This window comes from Magnolia sinica, chromosome 4 (genome assembly GCF_029962835.1).
Source record: "Magnolia sinica isolate HGM2019 chromosome 4, MsV1, whole genome shotgun sequence".
NCBI classification, from domain to species: domain Eukaryota; kingdom Viridiplantae; phylum Streptophyta; class Magnoliopsida; order Magnoliales; family Magnoliaceae; genus Magnolia; species Magnolia sinica.
Window position 1 is genome coordinate 25,475,435 of NC_080576.1, and position 24,286 is coordinate 25,499,720.

Here is a 24,286-nt window from a genome sequence, read left to right on the forward strand (position 1 = left end):
CAGAACAATTGAGCTAGGTAGACCCATGATATTAGCAGGATCCAAACCGTTCACCTCATGGGCCATGCTCTCAATATAGTGATACAGACGTTTTTTTATTTTTTATTTTTTATTTTTTTTAAAACACACGCACTCACACCACAGCTGTCTTTCACCACAATGTGTAATCAAACCCATGAGCTTAAAACTCTCGTGAGTGAGGAGACATGAGTGAGGACCCTAGTGACCCAGACATTAATTTACTAGAAAATTACCACAATCAAATCTCCTTTTACTGCACGATTGACAAACTACTGGTCAGAAATCCTTTGTTTGGACGGTTGCGATCTATAAAATTGTATGGCATGTTCTACCGTGCAAGTTCAATACCGTGCAAGCCACGCCACGACTGCCATCCATTACATCAATCAGGAAACGGATTGGCTACTGCCCTGACACGAGCCAATGGCTGGTGGACGGTGCTCTGTGGGCCCACCATGATGTATTTGTTTCATCCATGCCATCCATTTATTTTTACAGATCATTTTACCATACGAGGCCAAAAGTGAGGTATATTCTAATCTCAAGTGGAACACATTACAGGAAACAGTGTTGAATGAGCGTCGAACATTAAAAACATTTGGGGGGACATAAAATTTTTGGATCAAGCTGATTTTTGTATTTTTTCCTTTATCTGGGCCTGTATGACCTGATCAACAGATTGAATGTCAAATAAACAGTACAGGAGGCCTCAGGAGAATTTTAATGGTGGATATCCAATCACTATTGTTTTCATGTGGTGTGGTCCACCTGAGATTTATATTCCTCTCATTTTAGGTTCAACCATAAAATTATCTGTAAAAATGGATGAACAGAATGGATGAAACAAATACATCATGGAGGGGCCCACAGAGCACCGACCATCAGCCACGGGGCGTCAGTGGGAGTAGCCAATCCGTTTCCCATTAATCAAAGCTGTCAAAATCACAAGCCATTTTCAAAATGGATCATGGCCCAAGATACAGTCAATCCTGGGTGTTGAACTTTTGTGGTCATGAAGTTAGATTATCAAGGATGAGAGCGGATTAAGTGAGACCCCACCTTGATGAATATATTATGTATCTAAGCCGTCCATTCTTTTCTTTTTTTTAAAAGATCAATTTAGGGTATTATCTAAAATTGAAGCAAGTTTAATTATCAGGTGGACCATATCATAAAAAATAATAATGATTGACTGTCCTATCATTACAAATTTCTTAGGGTGCATATTAATGTTTATATGGTGTTTGTTTACCATCTGCTATGTTGATAAGGTCAGGTAAGCTTGGATGAAAGGAAGAAAAACAAATATCAGCATCATCTAAAACTTTTGTGGCCCATTAATTGTCAGTCACCACTGTTTTTTTATGGCATGATCTACTTGATAATTGGATTTCTTCATTTACGGTATAATGTCTTAAAATGATACATAAACATAAATAGATGGTGTGGATACATAATACATACATCAAGAGGGCCCCACGTTAACCCCACGTTAAGGACCACACCATCTTGGGTGAGCCCGGGGTCTCACCTAATCCGCTCTTGATAAAAATGATTACTGGCTCACTTCAGTGGTCAAAATTCAACGGGTAAAATCAGATGTCTAAGTTTGTCTAATGGCAGTGATTTTTGTGGATGATGAACAGACACAGCAGACCAGAACTTGGACGGTCCAGATTAAGTTACATACATGCCTCGTGTGTATTGTTGATGTATTGTTAACAGATCTAAATGGTAGTAAAATCACCCCACGGAGCGTGCATTTTACCACTAACATGGTCCCCCCTGACGGATTAGGACGCGGATTGCGTCCTACCCCACCCGGACAACAATCCGTCCGGGTAGGGCTCTGTGGGGCCCAAAGTGATGTATATGTTTTATCCACTCCATTCACAGTTTTTCTCATATCATTTTAAGATATGACACAAAACATAAGATATCTACATATCTTAAGTGGACCATAAAGAAGAGATTGAACGTACACTGTTAAAAACTTCTTAGGAGCTAGAGAAGTTTCGGATCAATACGGTATTTGTTTTTTTCACTTCATCCATGTCAAAATGACCTTATGAATAAGTTAGATGGTTAAAAAAAAAAACATCATAATGGCCCTTAGAAAGGTTTCAACGGTGGAGTCATTATCACTGCAGCTTCCTTTGTTACGGTCCATTTTATCCACGAACCTGTTTAATTTTTTGAATTATACCTTAAAATAATATGATAAAAGCAATAAATGGTGTGGATAAAACACTTATATCATGATGGCCCCACAGATCCCAGCCCGGACGGACGCAATCCGCGTCAGGAGGATTAACCTTCCAAGATCCGAGCCGGATTCGTTGAGGCCGGGAATCAGAAGTTCGGCGAATACCTAAACCCAGGGAGATTTGATAGAGATTGCCACTTAAAGCAGAATATAGGTATGTTAATCGTGCCACGTATGTTAACCCCAATTTTGGTAGGGTTGTAGCCGTGGGGCCACCTTGATGTATGTTTAGTAGGATACCGATTCCGTCCTACCCATGGATGGGCACATTTATGTGGTGGCCCACTGTGATTTATCTGTCTATTTATGTTGATTAGATTTTTAAGTGGACCACACTATAGTAAACAGTGGTTATTGAATGCCCATCATTAAAAACTTCTTAGGATTTACTGTAATTCTTATTTACCATCCAACCTGTTCAGAAGGACACACGGACCGGACAAAGGGAAAACACAAATATCATGTTGATTTAAAACTTTTGTGGCCCATTAGAAGTCTTTAGTAGTAAATCACCACTCTTTCCTGTAGTGTCGTCTATCTGACATTTGAATATTTCTCATTCTTTACTTGCGGTCTAAAATGAACTGTCCAAATGGATAGACGGCATGGATATACAACACATGCATTAAGGTGGGCCTACGGTCACGCTATGTACGAACGCGGTGCTTCGCACCTATCCGATTCCACTACCCGCCAAGCACGTTTGAAAGCCTTTCGCAGGAAGTTCCTGCGCTGGGAACGCATGTGGGGCCCACTGGGATGTTTGTGAGAAATCCTCACCGTCCATCCATTTTGTGAGTTCATTTTAGGACATCAGGGCAAAGATGAATCGTATCCAATGCTCAAGTGCGCCGAAAACGTGATAATTAAACTTCCACAGTTGAAATATTTGTGGGGCCACAGAAATTTTGAATCATGATAATATTTGTGTTTTCAGTTCATCCCAGTAGGAATGATGTTATTAACGGTGTGGATGGCATGTAAACATCACTGTCGAACCCAGGGAGGTTTCAACGGTAGGAATTTCGCTAAATAAAATTTTTCTTTTAGTACGGCCCACTTGAGTCTTGGATCCATCCAATTTTGGTATAATTTCCTAAAATTAGCTCAAAAAACGGATAGACGGAGTGGATTCCCGACAATCATTACGATGGGCCCCACATGCGTTCCCAGTGCAGGAACTTCCTGCGAAAGGCTTTCGCGGGAAATCCGCGTCCGTTTGAAAGCAGGACTCGACCAACTTACACGTGGTCTGGACTAATAGGAGCCCTCCACTTCAGCCCTCATCAAAGCGGGCTAGGCAAATCTGACGCGAAATTACTCATGTTGTACTGAACCTTTAAAAATGAAATACTATGTGGGACCCACTGCGATGTTTTTATATCATCAGCTCCGTCCATCGCTTTCACCATCTAATATAAGGTGGTAAGACCAAAAATCAGTTTGATGCAAAACTCAACTGGGCAATGCCACGGGAAATAGTGGGGATCCAATGCTTACTATAGAAGCTTTTTTGGGGCCACAGTGATATTTATATGTCATCTAACCCGTTCAAGAGGTGACTCCAGAGAGAAAAAACATAAAATACAAATATCAACTATCCCCAAGAAGGATTCAATGTTTTGCATCGCCATCTCCACCAGTTCCTGTGGTGTGGCCCCATTGAGTTTTTCAAATAGCTAATTTTTTGAAATAGGTGGTAAAACAATCTAGATAAACTTATGGACGGATTGGATACGACGAATACATCAATGTGGACCCCACAGTCCTTTCGTCACGGCCTCGCGCAACTACTGGCGTAGCAAAGCCGCACCGGACAAATCCCTGAGCCGAAGGGCACGGGACGTCAGTTTACGATTCGAAAAATACTTTGATGCTCTGGAGAGTGTAATGGATGATACGCAGGAAATTTGAAATTAGTAGCATATAAATAATTCAAACTAAACCGTCCAAATTAAGGGTAGCAGCTACACGTATAATGGACAAAATGTGACTCCTACATGGCCTTCTAGCTATGAGATTGCTAGATATTTGTTGGACGGTTAAAAAAGAAAATATCCCATGGTTTTATTTCAAAAAAACAAGCGTCCATGTATCAGAGTTTAAGACTGTTCGACCAATTACATTTTAAGATAGAAACTAATAAATAGTGGGGTCCACAATTTAGTCAGTTTAATTTGGGTTTACGTATACCCTACGTGTAACATTGCTACGTGCCTGCGTATCAAGCGTCGTAGGCAGCCAGAGTATCAAATGAATCCCGCGCGTCAAGGTCAGTTCTGCAATTTTATGAAAGTCGGAGGTGAGATTGCTAACCTCTTTTTTCCATCCTTTAAATAAGGGAGGCCACCAACCAAAGGGGGAGAGAGAGAGAGAGGAAAAGAGAGAGAAGAAAAAGCAGCGATGAGGAATGGGATGGGGCGATTGGGTGGAATGCAGAGAGGCCGTTTTCTCACTGTCAACCCGGAATCTCGTCGGTGTGTAAGATTCACGGCGAAATCCCTGTCGGTTTCCGACGAGTTCAGGGTCCTAGGTCTGACGCCCTTGGCGTCCAAGAGTGACGTCAAACACGCTTACAAGCGCTTAGCCTTGAAGGTAAAACAACAAACAACGAAAATAACGAAGGATTCAATAAACAAGGGAGTGCGTATTACACACCCAATGCGCATCTTAGCTCATTTCCTCTTTCTTTTTTTTAATGGTTTTGATTTCAGTACCACCCAGATGTGATCAGAGAGGAGAATAGCCGCCATAAACCCGACATTTTTAAGGATATTAAATCTGCTTACGAGGTAAATATATATATATTTGGAATTTATTTTCTTCTAATTTTTACGGATGTATGTTTTGGGGGTTATAATGATTTTGAATTCGTGTGAGGCCTTCCCATCCACACGCAGGCGCACGTGCCAATACGTAACACGTGTGCGGGCACGTAGCCTGGGTCGGGATCCTCCACAGCACCTGTTTTACGTGGTTTCACCTAAAACACTCAAGCTTTGTGGGGTCCACAAGTTTATACGTAAACATTTAAAATCTACTCCGTCCATCAGGTTCTGTCTTCCATGATGGGCCCTAGGGACAAAAATCATCCAGATTCACAACTTAGGTGGGCCAAAGTACATGGAACAATGAGGATAGGATGCCAACCACAGGTATAAGTTTGGGGTCACGATTATGTGTATCTTTCATCCAACCCGTTAATCAGGTGTAACTTACCAGGATGAAGTGAAGATACAAAAATAAGATTGATGGACGGCCTTACATTGTTCTCATTAGTGTGGCCCAAAGGATTTTTTTTTTTTTAACTAGCTGAAATTTTATTTTGTATGTACGGTTCAAATAATGGTTCCTACCTGATGGGCGGAGTGGATTTGGGTGGGGCCCACAGAGCCTGGAGTTTTACGCAGCTGCGTAAAAGGGGTATTTATAGACAATTCCGCTCCTCCGTGGTGGGTGGGGGCGCTACCATTACCATCAGTTTGGAATCGTGACCGTTGATTTTGTACGCCGAAGATGCAGTGTTGTCCGTAATTTCGACATAAATGGATTGTACGCTGGGTTCTATGCCACACCCGAACTCTGTTGGGCTACCATGATGTTTGTGTTACATCCGTTCCGTCCATCAATTGACAGTCCTCATGATCACTGTACATAACAAAACTCAGCTTGATCCCAAAGTCTCATGAACATACCACTAGAAAAATATAAAATCACGGTTGAGACCTCTAATCACTTGGTGCGAATCATCTGAGTTTCGGATCAGGATGAATTTGTGGATTTATCTTTATCCTGGCTACGCTTAACATGAAACACATGGATTGGATGATACTACGTGTTCGATTGGTGAACATTTACCTTTTTGATATCTTATCTATGAGACCTTCAACAATGACCAGTCCGTGACGGAACCTACCTGATGGACGGTCAACATCATGGATGATTTTGCGACTGAGTGCACCGCACCTGATAAAGAAACTGTTGTCCGCTCGAATATTAGCCTGTGTAGCTCCCTTGTCCATGTCCTCAGTCATTGAGTTTGTGCAAGTGGGGCCCGTGATTTGGTAAATCCATACTGTTGATTTGATAGGCCTCACCAAATCCCTATATTGATAGATCGTGTCCATCTAATCTTTTCGCGGAATCTATTTCAGTGAATGCCGGTCGTAGACTTGTTTTTTTTACTAAACCATCTATTCGCTGGCCACCGATCAAAGGCTTATGATTTCCAAATCTGGGAGATTTTGGACTGTATTCTCCATCTACAGTGGGAACCATCAGATCAACGGTTTTGATTCCAATAAATGGGCCCACTTATATGGATTCAAGACTGAGGGCCATTATGCCTTCGGTGAGGATGAGATCATTTCGATTCGTCGATTTTGTCCATCCATTTCTCGGGACATAAATATCCAGGAAAGGATAAGGGGTCCCACTTCTTATCGGTATCCTTGACAAACAGGGGCAACAGGAATCGCAGGATAAGCGACACGAGACTCCGTAAGGTGTGCCTTGGTTTTCTGTTCCGACAAGTGGGGCCCATGGTTCCTTGTGTCCCACCGTGGTTGAACGATGAATGGGCGGTTAAGAAGAGAAATGAAGTAAGATCGGTGGTTAGAGGATTCAAAAGTAGGATATTTTTAGAGGATTGTCTATTCACATTGGGATCAAACAGATCGATGGTCCGGATTACTGAAAACATGGGTCCACTTGCTTGAATTGAAATCTCGTGTATACCGTACAAAGCATCGGGTCGCGTAGCACGCAGGTTCCTTGTTGCCAGTATATCCTCTGGAATAATCCTGTCAATAAACGGGAGTGGATTGACTAGTGCCCCGTCCGTCGCGACTTGGATTAGGTAGTGACTTCTCCAGTACTATTCGAGCCGATAAAGGGAAGCTGAGTGGAGTCGATATCAAGTACTATTCGAGTCAAGCTGAGTCGAGCAGGTTAATCTCGTGCTCAGCTCGAACTCAATTCGAGCACCAAAAGTAGCTCGTGTTCGACTAAAACTCATTTAGAGCTGAGTTAAGTCGAGTATTTCCCAGTCCAGTCGAGTCGAGCGAGTTACCGAATATACTTTGCTTGTGTTCAGCTCTATGCCCCGTCACTCGCGACTCGGATTAGGTAGAAACTCCTCCAGTAACCAGGTCGGTCCTAGTCGTTGCTGGAGGGAGCTCTGTGGACCATACCCTGATGCATGTGTTTTATCCAAGCCGTCCATCCATTTTTCTTCCTCATTTTAGAAAATGAGCCAAAAAATGAGGCAGATCCAAATCTCAGGTGGACCACACCATGAGAAATAGTAGTGATTGAGTGTCTACCATTTGAAAATTTCTAGTGGCCAATGTTTATTTGCACAAATATCAGCTTTATACAAAATTTTTGTGACTCTAAAATATTTTCAACAGTAGACACTTAATGACCACTATTTCCTATTCTAGGGTTCAAGGGAGATTTGGATTGGCCGCATTTTTCTTGCTCCATGCTATATAATAAATCATGAATGAATAGAAGGGATAAAGCATATACATCATAGTGAGGATTACATAGCACCGACGTCAACACATGCAATGATTGTGCAGTGACTCTACTGCCAAAGACATCCCTGGTGACCTATCGTGGAGGGATTTGATTGACCCAAAATTTACAAACTTTCAATTATGTTTTATGTTTACCTAAAATTTATTTTTGATAGCAACACGAGACCCAATCAAATCCAATTAAGGAAGGTCGGTTCCTACTGATGCTGTGGCAAGGTCGCCATGTCAGGATCACTAAGGCAATTAGCTTCCTCCGGAGCTCAGCCGATGAAGCCTACCTACCCACCTAACAAAGCACAATCCTAACCGTCCAGTTGATGGGCCTCACCTTAGATAGATAATATGCTAAAAATGTCTTTGATCTAATGATGCAAGCTAACCCATCAATGAACATGTTTGGTGCATTATTGGGTGGGTCATGGCGCCGTGACTTGTCTTATGGACAGTCTAATTGGATGATAAGATGGAATTGATATTGGACTGTGCTTCTATAAAGACACCCAGAGCCGATTCTTTGTATTTTTTTATATATAAAAAATCTATGTGATATGACTTTATAAGGCTGGAATCTGTTTTTAGATATTGTTATTCTCCCGCAAATATCTTTCTTTTTCTTGTGGAAGGAATTCAAGAGCAATGCAAACGTGTGGCCACTCTTGTATGTCAAGTCCGGTTGTTGATGTTCATGGATTCAAATGGTCTGACCCATGATGCCTGATATTTATGCCAACTGATCTTCCTACATCTAGAATCATTCATTAGTTGTAATTAGTAGGGCCCATCAGGTGATAGGATGGTGTGGCCCATCCAAATTCATCTATGACCATTAACACTTTCTTATCTTTGGTTGTTTTAAATGAGCAGAGCCTTATGGAGAAGTTTGAGGAGGAAGAAGAATCAAGGGCAGCTGAGTATTACGAAGACGAATTCGATGAATGGGAAGAATGGATGGGATTCGAAGGTGGGATCCCAGCCGTTTATAATCCATCTTAGTAAATTTTCTTCAACCCACCTCTGTTTTTCTTTGTACATGTATGTGGGTTACCGTTTCTTGTATGTAATTTTGTAAATATTTTGTTGTAACAAAAAAAATAGAGAGGTGTGGCCCATGGGATGGATGGTCAAGTTCCAAGCGTGCTCCACCTCGTAAATTAGCTGGGCCTGAGAGATGGATGGTCTGGATCTATCAATGAATCTTTTTCCTTTTTTATTTAATGGATCAAAGTGAATCTTGGAGGGGAAAGGGGAATTAGATGTGCAGTGTGCATGATGAACTGTCCATTTCCATGATCAGATTATTTTTGTCATGAGTTATACCTAGACTATCCATTTTGTTGGCCATTGATCGGATGGCTGAGATGATCGAATCAAATTCGTTCTTGACGGTGATCGCAGGTAGGGCCAAATGATGGATGGTCCATGTCCATAACTGTACTTTTTTAGTAAATAATCTGAGCCATCCACTTCTTTGGCCGTGTATTAGATGGCTAGGATAATTAAATCAAAGAAATTCATGAGGGGAACGAGGATTAATGGTGGTGTCAAGAATATGGACGGTCTAGATTCATGAGCAGATGGCGTTTGTAGTAAATGATCCGGACCGCACATTTGTTGGCCGCTAATTGGATGACTTTGAATATTAGATTCTTGAGATGAACGGGCGAATCGGAGGTGGACGCACGAGAATTCTGGTTTAGATACATTATCGGATTTTTTTCCTAAAGGATCTCGACCATCCATTTTTTTGCTAATGACGGACGGCTAAGATAGCCAAGGGCACATTTTTCTGCCTAGAATGGTTATTGTTTGATTGAAGCTGCTTTTGCAAAACCTACAACTAATCCGCCTCAGGGCCCACTAGTTGAACGGCATGGATCATGCTGAAAAAATGTGCAGAGGCCGTATCATATGGTGGTCGGTTAGTAAGCTTTCCCAACGGTGTGCCCCACTTAGATGGGCCACTACCCCATACTCGGACTAAGATTCTAACCAGTGAGTGATGAATAATGTTTGGTGAATCTGGGCCATGGACTATTGTAAAATTATAACCGCTCGTTTGATGGCCATCAAATATACGGTTGTCCATTTATTATGAATTTTGGGTCATGATCTATCGACGATGAGAGGAGTATCAAGTAAATACTCTGATTTCAACAAGATTTTCAAGTGAAGTTGCACGAAATGATCATGCACATCGTTGTATGTTTATTTAGGAAACGTGTGCATCTTTAGCTTATGTGTCACTTCAGTGGAACATCCAAGCCGTGAAAAAGTTGGGCCATGCATTGAAGATCATATGGAGAAAGGGTGAGGTACAAACAGACGTTGAGGTTTGAGTCAACCATTGGCTATAACGGTGTATCCGGCCTGATGAATGAATTCTCCTCATTTTCCTCTCAGGCGATCTTTACGATGTGGCCCACCTTTTGTACGGATTGGATCTCATATATATGAGAGACGTCAGCGGATATAAAACGCGTGGTATGTCTAATATTGTCTGTTGCAGTGGTGGGGTTAATTGCTTGGGACGGAAGAAACGGAAATAGAAAATTACACGCATTCATATTTTGTACCGTACACGTAGCATATGAATATCATGATCTGGATCATGGATCATGCAAAATCTGCCCTTGATTGGGTCATGACCCAAAATTGATTTGATCCGACTATCCTAGCCGTCTAACAAATGATTGGTTTTATACTAAATGTGAGCCATTGCCCGGTGCACTCTTTTATCTAGTTGTATGCCTAGGATTAAAGGGTTCACACTGGAGTTGGGCATTGAATTAAGTTGGACCGAATTAGGGCTGACTTGGCCCGACTTGTTATTGTTTTGAAATAGACTTGATCTGAAGTCAACCTGAGTCGGTACTGAGTCCAACATGCCTGACCAGATTCTAGTATGGGCATCGCTTGGACTAACCCGGACCGAGTCCGATCCAGTTACCTCTTTTTTGTCCCGTTGACCTTTAGAGTTTATGTTTATGGTTAGTGTTTACCGTTTAAGGTTTAGGATTTAGGGTTTAGAATGTGGCTCAACCTAATTTAGTCTAGACTAAATAGAAGCACCCAATTCATTTTAATGTCCATTCAGCCTTATCTGACTCTAATTTCATAGAACTTCCAAATTACAATACCACAACAGGATGTGTTCCACAAAAATAGATAAAAATCATGAAACAAAAATCTTTCCAAACACAAAATTAACTTGATAATTGATTGATTTGAAAAACTGGATAGCTGTCAAGAGTCGTCGCCAAGTGGGTGGGCCGAGTAGGTGGGGATGAGCTGCCCAGTTAAGACGAGCAGGCGAGTTGCCAAGCTGTTGGTTGTTAAATCAGGAGTGTCGGGTGCGAGAGATGAGGGAAGGAGCGGAAGAGAGAGAGAGAGAGAGAGAGAGAGAGAGAGGAGAGTGGTGGGTGATGAGGAGGAGGAGGAGGAGGAGGAGGAGGAGGAGGAGGGAGGGAGGGAAGCCGGGTCAGGTACAGCAAATAGGTTACATTAGATTTAGGTTTATACACACATTACCCAAACTCAAATTGGTTGTTTCGAATCAAGTTGAGTTTGACTCACTCATTCTGTGTGGGTCTGAGTCGGGTCTAAGTGAGTGAGTCAAGCTTGTTGAGATGACTTGTCTTGTGCCCAACTCTAATTCACACCCACCAAACAATGTGTTCTTGTTCTATGGTCCATCACCTATTAGACCTAGTAAATGTACCGGTCGAATTCTATCCATTCGTGCCATATGCGTAGTGATCATGTGCACTCTCTTGCAAGCTATTTTTATATGAGAAGAACTTTGATCATCTGGCCAAGAGTGATGGATGATACGCTGGCATAGAGAATGCATACACTCAGTTCTGTACAAATAACGGGGCCCAGTTAGATGTATCATAAAATAAAATTTTGAAGTTATACCGTTATCTTTAAATTGGGTTGGTAGACATTTATTAGCCGGTTGTAATGAAAAAAATTCAACTGTCCTATCAGTGCAAGGAATTTAGATCATCTGCATGCCACAGGCAGAAAATTAAAAAGTGGATTTGCTGGTGTACCACACACGAGCGCCTCAAGCTCGGGATTGTGCCACCGGTTCAAAGGAGATCAAAATTACATGACCCCACAATGATATATTTATTATATCCATACCATTCATCCATTTTGTCAGATCATTTTAGAGCATGAACCAAAAAAATGAATCATATCCAAAGCTCAAATGCACCACATCACATATAAAAGCTGGTATAATGATTTTCACTGTTAAAACATTCGTAGGGTCTACCATAGTGTTTATTTTTCATCCAATCTGTTCATAAGGTCACAAAGACAGGGATGAAGAGGAAAAACAAATATCATATTGATTCAAAACTTATGTGACTCCCAAAAGGGTTTTAATGTTAGACATTCAATCTCCTACTGCTATTTTCAGTGTGGCCCACTTGATCGTTAGATCTGTCTTATTTTCCGGCTCAAGCCTTATGATGAGCTCACTAAATGGATGAACGGTTTGGATATAACAAATACCTCATAATGGGATCTATAGAACTTGCAGATGTTAATACACCAGCTATATGAAGATGGTGTTTGGTACATCAGCCAATCCGCTTCGAGAAAAATCTTGCTTGATGCAGTATAATTGTACCACATTATCACACCATGCATTACTAATAACATCGAGTAATCTTTTTGCAAGAAAGTAAGATTTTACTGCCTGGGCCAAACAGAGGATTCCATTTTACTGCTTACATGTTAGGATTTTTAGCCAAACTTCTGTTGGGATTTTTACTTGGCACATGTGTATGATGATCCTGACCATTTATGCCAGTGGGATCCAACACTGACTGATCACTAACTAAAATAGAAATTGATCGGACTATCCTAGCCATCTAACAAACAAAGCTTTTACCTACTGAATGTAAGCCGCTGGATGACGCGTCCTATATGCCACGGATTGAAGGGTTTTTTTTTTTTTTTTTTTTTTTTTTTTTTAAAATAAAATAAAATAAAAAACCAACGGTTAGCTTGTCAGTACACACACTCCATGTTAGCCACCCCCCACTAGGGATCGATACCAAGACCTCAAGCGTTGAAACGAGGTATCTCCACTCAGTCTGGATTGCAGGGTTGATTTCATCTCAAAGGCAGGATTTTCAATCAATGGGCGGTTCAAATCTTGCCCATATATGCTGCGTGTGTACTGCAATCAGCTCTCCTTGTTCCCACCGTGTGCTTGCTGTGCGATGACTGATTGATGACGCATCGTACAGACAGTCAGGAAGTTATTTCTGTATCTGGGACGTGTCTTTAGCCACAAACGGACAGTTCTGTGGGTAAGCCCACTCTGATGTATCTGTATATCCGCGCCGTCCATTCCTTCTCTTATATCATTTCAAGGTATGTGTACAAAAATGAGGTAGATATGGTACTCAAGTGAACTACACCGAATAATAAGCTTGGATTGCATTAAATGCACAAATTGCATTAAATGCAAGAATCATCTTTGATGTGGTCCACTTTAGCATGGGATCTGCCTCATCTTTGTGCATATACATTCAAATGATTTGAGAGAAGGGATGGGCGGCATGGATATACGGACGCGGATTAGATATGACATGTTGAGTAGCCAGTCCGCTACTGAGTGACGTCACTAAGTTATGTAGGCCCAATGTATGTGTTGTATCAACACCGTCCGTCCATTTTGAGATATCATTTTAGGGCATGAGCCAGGAAATGAGGGAGATAAAAAGCTGTAGTGGACCCCACCACAGAAAGCAGTGGGGAGCGTGGGACGCAATCTGCGTCCCTCTCTGATGCCGACACGCCTCATACCTTGTGAAAATGATACTTAGCAACTTATATATTAAAACTAAATAAAGAAAATTTTATAGATAAAAAAATCACCTAATCAATATATAATTTACAATTTAGTACCTTTTTCAAAACGACTTTCAAAAAGTTTTCTCACCAAGTATGTCACTCCATGTTAGGTCACTCCATGTTAGGTCAACACAATATGAAGTGGGCTGGTGATTTGGGTGGCCCAAACCAAGTATGTCACTCCATGTTAGGTCAAAACCTCAAAAAATCAGTTCTATTTATTATTCCAGTTGACTACATAATCAGAAATGGCATACATTGCAGCGCTTGCCCTCCAAATTATTTTCATTGCCCTGGCCCACATGAATCACAAATAGATATGAATTTTAGGATATAGGTCTAAATGTTTGTGTTAAATCTAATAATTGGAGCAAATATTATATAATAATCACATTAGGTCTTCTAAAAATCAAAGATGGATGTCTCTCACAACTATATCCTATGGGGTGGCCCATCAGAATCACATGTCCACCTGATTTTTATCTCTGAGCCTAATGTTGTACTTAATATCTAATAGTGGTAGTGGATGTTACATAAACATTGTGGTGGGCACAGTCAAGCTCAAGTGTGCTGTCCCCTATAACATTCTTTTTCCTATGATATTCAAGAAAATGACCACCGTAGACAAAACCTTTTATTCAGCGGTTTTTATGAAGGAATACAAACTTAAATTACCAACTTAGACTAGCACGTGCGGACAGCGACTTTGAGGACGAAACTACCCCCTCCTTTTCACTGCGAAGACGAGCGCTGACGCTCCTCCAACTGAAAGTTGTACGAACGGCTTAAAAGATATCAAAGTTACATGGCCCCATAGCTATATATTTATTATTTCCACAACCTTCATCCATATTTCGAGATCATTTCGGAGCATTATCCAAAAAAAAAAAAAAAATCATATCCAAAGATCAACTAGACCACACCACAAAGAGCAGCAGGGAAATTGAATTTTCGTTAAAGATTTTGTAGGGCCCACCATAACATTTATTTTCCATCCCATCTATTCATAAGGTCACAAAGACCTGGATGAAGAGGAAAAATAAATTTCATAACGATAAAACTTCCGCAACCCCTAAAAGGGTTTCAATGGTAGACGTTCAATTCCCCACTGCTTTTACAGTGTGGTCCACTTGATAGTTAGATCTGTCTTATTTTTCATATCAAGCCTTAATATGAGCTCGCCAAATAGATGGACGGTTTTGATATAACACAGACCTCATGGTGGGGCCCACAGAAGTAACGAAAATTTCACAGGAAAAAAAAACAGAATCGGCGATGAATCGTGGATTCCGCGATTCCACCGCAGCTCGCTGTAGGATTTGGGGATGGATCACGGAATCTGCGATTGATCCCCGATTCAAACAAAAGGCTATATGTCTACGGATTATAACCGTAGCTATAGGTATCCTGTGTATTTTTCTTTTTATTTTTTAATTTTTTTTACATTTAAAATTTTATTTTACCTACATTTTTCTCTAACACATATTTATATAAATATGTATATATAAGCATATAAAAAAAAAATTGTCTCCTTTTTTTCATTTCTTGCTTTATTCATATAACAAGAATATCTTCTAAACCAAAATTAGTTACTTGACGTACCATATATGACTTTAGGGTTGAAAGTTGGGCGGGTTCAACCCAACCAACCTGTGACCCACCCGACATTAGGTTGGGCTTGGGCAGGATGTATCGAGTTTGGTCTTGGGGTTGGGCCATACAAACACCAACTCGATAAAACTTGGAAACGAAATCGCCAAGATTGACCAACAAATGCATGGAAATGACCGTGAAGTGAAGGGAATTGACCGTGAAGTGCATCGAAATGAGCATGAATCTAAACGGAATCATCAGAATTGACCGTGAAATGCATGGAAATGACCATGGAGTTAAGTAAATTGACCATGAAATGCGTAGAAATGACCGTGAAGTAAATGGAATTGACCGTGAAGTGCATCGAAATGACCGTGAATATAAACGGAATCGCTGGAAATGACCGTGAAATGCATGGAAATGACCGTGAAATGAAGCGAATTGACCATGAAATGCATGGAAATGACTGTGAAGTGAAGGGAATTGACCATGAAGTGCATGGAAATGACCGTGAATTTAAACAGAATCGCCGGAATTGAGCATGAAATGCATTAAAATGACTATGAAGTGAAGCGAATTGAAAGTGAAATGCATGGAAATGACCGTGAAGTGAAGGGAATTGACCATGAAGTGCATCGAATTGACCGTGAATCTAAATGGAATCACTAAAAATGACCGTGAAATGCATGGAAATGACCGTGAAGTTAAGTGAATTGACTGTGAAATGCATGGAAATGACCGTGAAGTGAAGGGAATTTACTGAAAATTGAGCGGGACAAACTGAAAATTGAGCGGGACAAACTGGAAATTGAGCAGGCCAAACTAGAAATTGAGCGGGCCAAACTGAAAATTGAGCGGGCCAAACTGAAAATTGAGCGGGCTAAACTGAAAATTGAGCGAGACAAACTGGAAATTGAGTGGGCTAAATTGAAAATTGAGCTAGACAAACTGGAAATTGAGCGGGCCAAACTGGAAATTGAGCGGGACAAACTGGACTACGTGTCAAAATTCTACGTGATAGGACAATATTAGCTTTTCCGTTTTGGTTTACCATAGACGGTTCACATTCAACTGAAAAAAATAAAGGTCTAGATATTGGTAGCTAGGAGGTTCAAATGACAGGTTTTCTAGGACCTGCTCTATCCACCGTTGGACACAACAAACCAATAGTCTGGATTAACGAACTATGTGCTTCATTTATTTGAGATGAAAAACAGTTTATACCGTCGAAAGATGTGTGCTAATCATCACATGATTCCTCCTCCACTGTGATGAAACACGTGGGAGATGCCAACCATTCATCAGATGGGTCTAGAACATATGCCTCACCTACCGCAGAAAGTCATCTCTATCTCCTTACGTGGCGACCCACGCAAACAAAGATTAACTATAAGGGTTAGGTCTATTTCATGACCCAACCAGTTTGATTTGCGAAGATGTAATACCCAATCTTAAAACGACCTAGATCTAAGCATGTCAGCATCCCAATCTTAAAACAGGGTCAGCTACAACGGGTCATTGATGTATTGTAACTAGACAAGTAAGATTATAGTTGTTGGATTTGGGTCATATTGGAAAGGTATCAGTTTGACCCGCTCAATTTCCAGTTTGGCCCACTCAATTTTCAGTTTGTCCCGCTCAATTTCCAGTTTGTCTCGCTCAATTTCCAGTTTGGCTCACTCAATTTCTAATTTGTCCCGCTCAATTTCCAGTTTGGCCCACTCAATTTTCAGTTTGTCCCGCTCAATTTTCAGTTTGAAAATTGAGCGGGCCAAACTGATATCGTTCCAATATGACCCAAATCCAACAGTTATAATCCTACTTGTCCTGTTACAATACATCAATGACCCATTGTAGCTAACCCCGTTTTAAGATTGGGATGCTGACATGCTTAGATCTAGGTCGTTTTAAGATTGGGTATTACATCTTCGTAAATCAGACTGGTTGGGTCATGAAATAGACCTGACCCTTATAGTTAATCTTTGTATGCGTGGATTGCCATGTAAGGAGATAGAGATGGCTTTCTAGTGTAGGTGAGGCATATGTTCTAGACCCATCTGATGAATGGTTAACATCTCCCACGTGTTTCATCACAGTGGAGGAGGAATCATGTGATGATTAGCACACATCTTTCGACAATATAAATCGTCTTTCATTTCAAATAAATGAAGCACATAGTTCGTTAATCCAGACTGTTGGTTTGTTGTGTCCAATGGTGGATAGAGCAGGTCCTAGAAAACCTGTCATTTGAACCACCTAGCTACTAATATCTAGACCTTTATTTTTTTCAGTTGAATGTGAACCGTCTATGGTAAACCAAAACGGAAAAGCTAATATTGTCCTATCACGTAGAATTTTGACACGTAATCCAGTTTGTTCACCTCAATTTCCAGTTTGTCTCGCTCAATTTCCAGTTTGTCCCGCTCAATTTCCAGTTTGGCCAGCTCGATTTCCAGTCTGTCCCGCTCAATTTCCAGTTTGTCCCACTCAATTTCCAGTTTATCCCGCTCAATTTCCAGTAAATTCCCTTCACTTCACGGTCATTTCCATGCATTTCACGGTCAATTCACTTAACTTCATGGTCATTTCCACGCCTTTCACGGTCATTTCTAGCGATTCCGTTTAGATTCACGGTCATTTCGATGCACTTCACGGTCAATTCCCTTCACTTCACGGCCATTTCAAAGCATTTCACGTTCAATTCGCTTCACTTCACGGTCATTTTCATGCATTTCATGGTTAATTTCGGCGATTCCATTTAGATTCACGGTCATTTCGATGCACTTCACGGTCAATTCCCTTCACTTCGCAGTCATTTCCATGCATTTGACGGTCAATCCTGACAATTCCGTTTCCAAGTTTTATCGGGTTGGTGTTTGTATGATGGCATATCGAGGGTTTAGAACATATGGAAGCCTAATGAACAATAGGGTATTTTCTCATAATCTTCTTGGTTTTTCCTCTCTGTAGTTTCAGGATGCCTCTACACTGAGAGAGTTCTTCTTTTTATAAAGAGAATCCGAGAGGATTAGGAAGAGTTGGTTTACAATAGGGATAAGGTCTTTGTATCCAACCTCATCTTTATCCGCTCTCAATTAGATCCCAATTTGAGAGAGAGGTATGCACATAACTAAAAGGATATCTACTCGGAGATATTCCATGGGAAAACTATGTAGGACCCACCCACTAGTGGCTGCCCACAAGTGGGCCTCCAGGGCCCATATCCAACACAAATGGGTCAGGTTGACTCAAAGACTCAGATGAATCTTTACATGACTTGACTCAATATCCACTAATTAAATAAATAAAATTTTGTTAACTCGTTGATTGTAATCAAACTATGTAATACTCTATTGCATGCGTCTGTGGGAGTTTTTGTGCTCTCTTTGCCAGTCCCATGCCTAGATAAAGGAGGTTTGCGTTAGGTTGGCAGCCAAAGTGTGGTTGCATGAAGCAAAGTAGCATATATTCAGGTGAGGAAGCCAGGAAGCGTCTGTTTCAAAATGTTAGCAAGTATAAATGGCTAGGAAGAGGGAGCGAGAGCGTGATTCCTAAGCTTGATTTGAGGTGGGAGTTTGCAATAATTTTCATCACGAATTTGTACAATAGGACATTCCAAAGCCCTTGTTAGAGTGGACTGGCAGAACAGGATTCATGTCTCCAATCCCAATTAGTTGGGATAAGTCTTAGATGCTGCTGATGAAATAAATAGCTATTTTAATCAGTAAAATAGTCATCTTTGCATAATATATATACAAGAACGTAAACATGTTCACGAGCAATGAAGTGCTGGTGGTATATGTATCCTGCAATTTGGGAGGTTGCTAGTTCAAATTTCTTTGTATGCTTATTGTGAAAAAGAATTGTTCTTAGGCTAGTGACTTGGTTTGGGATGTTGTGAGTCAACGAGTCGACTCAAAGAGTCACACTAAATCACATTTGAAATCAAATTCCCCACTGACTTCGCTTGGAGTCAATTCTGTCGAGTTTCAAGATGATTCACTGAGTTCTATAACTCTGGCAGAAATAGAAACTTTTGTCTCCTCAGCATTCAGATTGATGGTGTCTCCAAACTGCAATTAGTTACTTTCAAGTTAGACTTGAAAGGAACACAATTGGAATTTGAAGGTACTTCCTCATTATGAATGCTACGAAACATATTAATTTTTGTCATTTCCTCTTGATTAAACTCGACTATTAAAAATCCAATCAAGTTGTGCATCTAAACATTCCAAACACAGCACAACATGCATACCTTCCTAGCCATTAGCTTTCGTACATTACTTACATAGAGTTTCAGGTCTTCTTTCTCTTGCTCTGAAGGGTAGTAGATGGGCAGGTAGGTCACCTCTATATAATTCACAAATTGACAAAGAAGCAAAATTACATGGCGGACCTGCAAATATGTATAAATATTGGACCTTGTAGATAGTTGAACAAAGACGAGGTAATCAGATATAGTTTTGGAAGATAGAGAATTTGGTGCTAAACACAAATGCTGAAGCTAGTCATCAAGCACTCAATTCCATGCACATGGCGTGAATGTAAGAAATCTAGACTGTTCATCCATGGGCCCTACTGTAGACAACTTTTGAGGATTACGATTGGGCAGGTAAGAATGGCACGATCATGGTCAACATTTAATGGAACAAAGTGCCCTACATGTTGGCTAGCATCATCTAACTGGTGGGTCCAACAAAATAAATGGCCCACATCTCATACATGGATATTGTGTGCATAGAGATTAATTTGCTTTAGCACTGGACTTTCCCTCTTCAAATATGTATCTTTTCTTTCAAGGATAGATTTCAATACAATCTTTGAAGCCTCTGGTGAGGAAACTCATTAAGCGATGGACTCGCAAGCATCCAAGAAACTTCAGAAGCCATGCAGATTGAGTAATGAAAGATAAGCTTCATTATCCCAGTCTTTCACACCTAAATGTAAAATCTTGTTGAAGCTATGAATAAACCAGGGGCTTCTCACCGCAGATATAGTGTCCCATGCTGGACTAAATCTTTCGTAAGGATATCTCAGGATCACTGGAAGGATTGGTGTTTTGGATAGAAAAGCACATGTCTTAAATGGAAGGAGGAAATCTCCATTCGTAGTTGTGCCATCTGCAGTTGGAAATGGAAATAATCAACCATGGTCCATAATGATGCAAAGAAGCACACTGATGTTCAATTCGCTTCACTTCACAATCATTTCCTTGCATTTCATGGTCAATTCCGATGATTCCGTTTAGATTCACGGTCATTTCGATGCACTTCACGGTCAATTCCCTTCACTTCACGGTCATTTCCATGCATTTGACGGTCAATCCTGGCGATTCCGTTTCCAAGTTTTATCGGGTTGGTGTTTGTATGGCCCAACCCCAAGACCAAACCCGATACATCCTGCCCAAGCCCAACCCAATGTCGGGTGGGTCACAGGTTGGTCGGGTTGAACCCACCCAACTTTCAGCCCTAAAATCATATATGGTACATCAAGTAACTAATTTTGATTTAGAAGATATTCTTGTTATATGAATAAAGAAAGAAATGAAAAAAGGAGACAAATTTTTTATATATGCTTATATATACATATTTATATAAATATGTGTTAGAGAAAAATGTATGTAGAATAAAATTCTAAATGTAAAAAAATTAAAAATTAAAAAAATTAAAAATTTAAAAAGAAAAGTACACAGGATACGGATATAGCTACGATTATAATCCGTAGCCATAGCCTTTTGTTTGAATCGGGGCTCAATTGTGGATTCCGCGATCCATCCCCAAATCCTACAGCTAGATGCGGTGGAATCGCGGAATCCCCGATTCATTGCTGATTCTGTTTTTTTTTTTTTTTCTGTGAAATTTTCATTGCTTCTGTGGGCCCCACCATGAGGTCTGTGTTATATCCAAACCGTCCATCTATTTGGCGAGCTCATATTAAGGCTTGATATGAAAAATAAGACAGAACTAACTATCAAGTGGACCACACTGTAAAAGGCAGTGGGGAATTGAACGTCTACCATTGAAACCCTTTTAGGGGTTACAAAAGTTTTGGATCATTATGAAATTTGTTTTTCATCTTCATCCAGGCCTTTGTGACCTTATGAATAGATTGGATGGAAAATAAATGTTATGGTGGGCCCTACAAAATTTTTAACAATGAAAATCAATTTCCCCACTGCCCTTTGTGGTGTGGTCGTTGATCTTTGATATGAATTTTTTTTTTTTTTTTTGGATAATGCTCCGAAATGATCTCCAAATATGGATGAACGTTGTGGATATAATAAATATATAGCTGTGGGGCATGTAACTTTGATCTCTCTTAAGCCGTTCGTACAACTCTCAGTTGGAGGAGCGTCAGCGCTCGGCTTCGCAGTGAAAAGGACGGGTAGTTTCGTCTTCAAAGTCGCTGTCCGCACGTGCTAGTCTAAGTTGGTAACTTAAGTTTGTATTCCTTCATAAAAACCGCTGGATAAATGGTTTTGTTTGTATTCCTTCATAAAAACCGCTGGATAAAAGGTTTTGCCTACAGTGGTCATTTTCTCATGATATTCCTTACAATTGAAGATGCGATGCCAAGGATTGATTTTTATTGGCCGATGGTGAAGTTTATGTAAGATCTAGTTAACAATGAGATGTGGTGAACCATTTTAAGCCTCAAGCAAAAAAGAAAAGAAAAAAAAAAGTTTACTTGTAATTTAGGTGGGACACACCAAAGAAAATATATGGGAAAGTCATGTCCACCCTTGAATTTTATAGAGTCCAACATGATGATTATATGAAATTCACTCCAACCATTAGATATTACACAAAAATTTAGGTCTAGGGCTAAAATTTAGGTCTATCTATAATTTAGGTGAGTCATACCAATAAAAGCAATTTGGAAGATACTTGTTGCCTATACACTAATTCCTATGGTGTGGTCCACTTGAGCTTCGAATATGCCTCTTTTTAGGCTCATGCCTTAAAATGATATAGCAGGTTGAATGGATGATATAGATAAAACATATACATCACCGTGTGGCCATAGAATCCATGTCATTTTCCAAGTCCGGGCCTATCAAAAAGCATATGAAATGGTTCCAAGAATTTACCATTATAATTAATAAATGCTTAATTCACTCAAATTACAAGTAAATAAACCATGTCAAAGAGGCCATAATTATTAATAAAAAGCCGCCGCCTAAACATCAAGAACCTTAATTTAGACCATTTCATCTATTAATACTTGGCACACGAAATGCCCGCCGCCTTTTGTCATAAGTAAATTTTATTATTTTTTATTATTGACCATTTAAGCTGATTAAATTAAAGGGTTAGGTATGCAAATAGGGACAACTCTCCTCTGCATACTAAAAAAAAATTCCTTGCTATTGGGTTTTACTAAAAAAACAGAAAAATAAAAACTGACAATTTTTTATATCCTTTGTATCAGATTTGTTTTTTTAAAAATAAAAAAATAAAAATCATTGTAACCTTTTCAAAGCGGCCCCACCAGATGAACAGTGCAGATTCATACTATGCCCCGTATTATCTTTTAACGGTTCAACGGATAATGGGATATGATATTCACTAAGTGTACAGTAAAGCTAATGTATATGCTACATATTTGCCATGCTAGATCCAATCCATCTATCAGGTTGGTTAGACCTTTTACATGTTTGTTAATTTTTCATAAATGTTTAGAGTCTAGTTAGCACATAGGCTACAATATTAGAAACAGGTGCATGGGTTAGAAAACTTCAGCTAAGTTTTCCAGAGTTATACATTTGCTTTGCTTAATTTGGTCCACCTGAACAATGGATCAACTTAATTCTTGGGATGGGTCATTGATATATTGGCTCCGTTGTGATGGATGGAATGGATCTTTGGGTTATAGTGTAGGCTGACACGTGTGTGGCATGTAAATGAGCTTTATTGCATATAGTGTGTGATTAGCAAAGCTCATGCCATATTCCCCGCAAGATGAATCATCTACAATCATGGTGTTCTTGCCAGCATGGGATTTTCAACCATCAATGTAAACATTGAAAGCATTGGGTACTGCTCTTGCCTGTGATGGTATAAGAATGATTTTGATGGGATTTGATTTCACGACATCTGCTGTTAGAGACTAGGCCGCTCAGTATATGTTTGAAAATTGTTTGGTTGTACACCTTATCGTGCTAATTTTAGTGGCATCTGGTGGTATTTATTTTAGTGGTATATAATCCAATCAAATCTCATCATGCCTACACCAATCTACAATGTAGAACTACATGTATTGGATTTGTAAATGTGGGGCGCACTATGATATGTATGTTTTATATCCAATCCACTCATCCACTTTGCCAACTCATTTCAGGGCATGAGCCTATAAATGAAGAGAGTCAAATCTCAAGTGAACAACACCTCAGAGAACAAAGGCGATTTAATGACCAATATTAATAAATAAATAAAATTGTTGCTATCAATTCATCTAGTCAAAGTCATGCTTTTGACGGAGAGCTTGAACTAGAAGTATGTGTGCATGTATGATTGCACAAGGCATGCAAGAGTTTGCTCGACTCAAGGATATTGACTGAATTAACCGGTACCCTTGCACCGAGATGGACATATTAGAGACTGTATTTGGACCCAGAGTCCTCTTAACCATTGTCTAATTGATTTAATGCGTGCCATACTCAGGCGATTTAAGAAAGGGAATGGGTTAGCCCTCACTAATGAGTTCATTTTGCTTTGTACTAATGAGTATGGAATCGACTGATTTAAGGACTTTCTATTTCACCAGTGCTTTAACGTAGCATTCCTCAATCAAAGTAGAAGATTTACATATAAAAGAATAAAGGCCAGCATAGACACAATCCATCTTTATTAATGTGTTGGCCCTATTACAACCATCGTACTTTGCACTCTTATTAAAGCGAGAAGTAGGATAAATACATGATGAGCCTATTGGAACAGATGATCGAGGGAGATCATCAGTAAGATATAACCGGAGTATGAACAAC

The 24,286-nt window shown here is 40.1% G+C and overlaps 1 protein-coding gene across 1 annotated transcript; it reads left to right on the plus strand.

Annotated features, from left to right (window-relative positions):
- Nucleotides 1–4,646: 4,646 nt before the first annotated feature.
- LOC131242832 (chaperone protein dnaJ 8, chloroplastic) lies at nucleotides 4,647–9,079 on the plus strand. The gene is made up of 3 exons (XM_058241734.1): nucleotides 4,647–4,882; nucleotides 5,002–5,079; nucleotides 8,695–9,079. The coding sequence occupies exons 1-3, from the start codon at nucleotides 4,691–4,693 to the stop codon at nucleotides 8,821–8,823; spliced, it is 399 nt and encodes a 132-aa protein (XP_058097717.1). The 5' UTR covers nucleotides 4,647–4,690; the 3' UTR covers nucleotides 8,824–9,079.
- The last annotated feature ends 15,207 nt before the right edge of the window (nucleotides 9,080–24,286 follow it).

What these genes read in the sequence shown, in the direction of transcription:
- LOC131242832 (XM_058241734.1), top strand. Translation starts at nt 4,691, where the DNA reads ATGAGGAATGGGATGGGGCGATTGGGTGGAATGCAGAGAGGCCGTTTT. An exon ending in ACAAGCGCTTAGCCTTGAAG is followed by an intron (nt 4,883 to 5,001) that starts GTAAAACAACAA and finishes TTTTGATTTCAG; the next exon opens with TACCACCCAGATGTGATCAG. An exon ending in ATATTAAATCTGCTTACGAG is followed by an intron (nt 5,080 to 8,694) that starts GTAAATATATAT and finishes TTAAATGAGCAG; the next exon opens with AGCCTTATGGAGAAGTTTGA.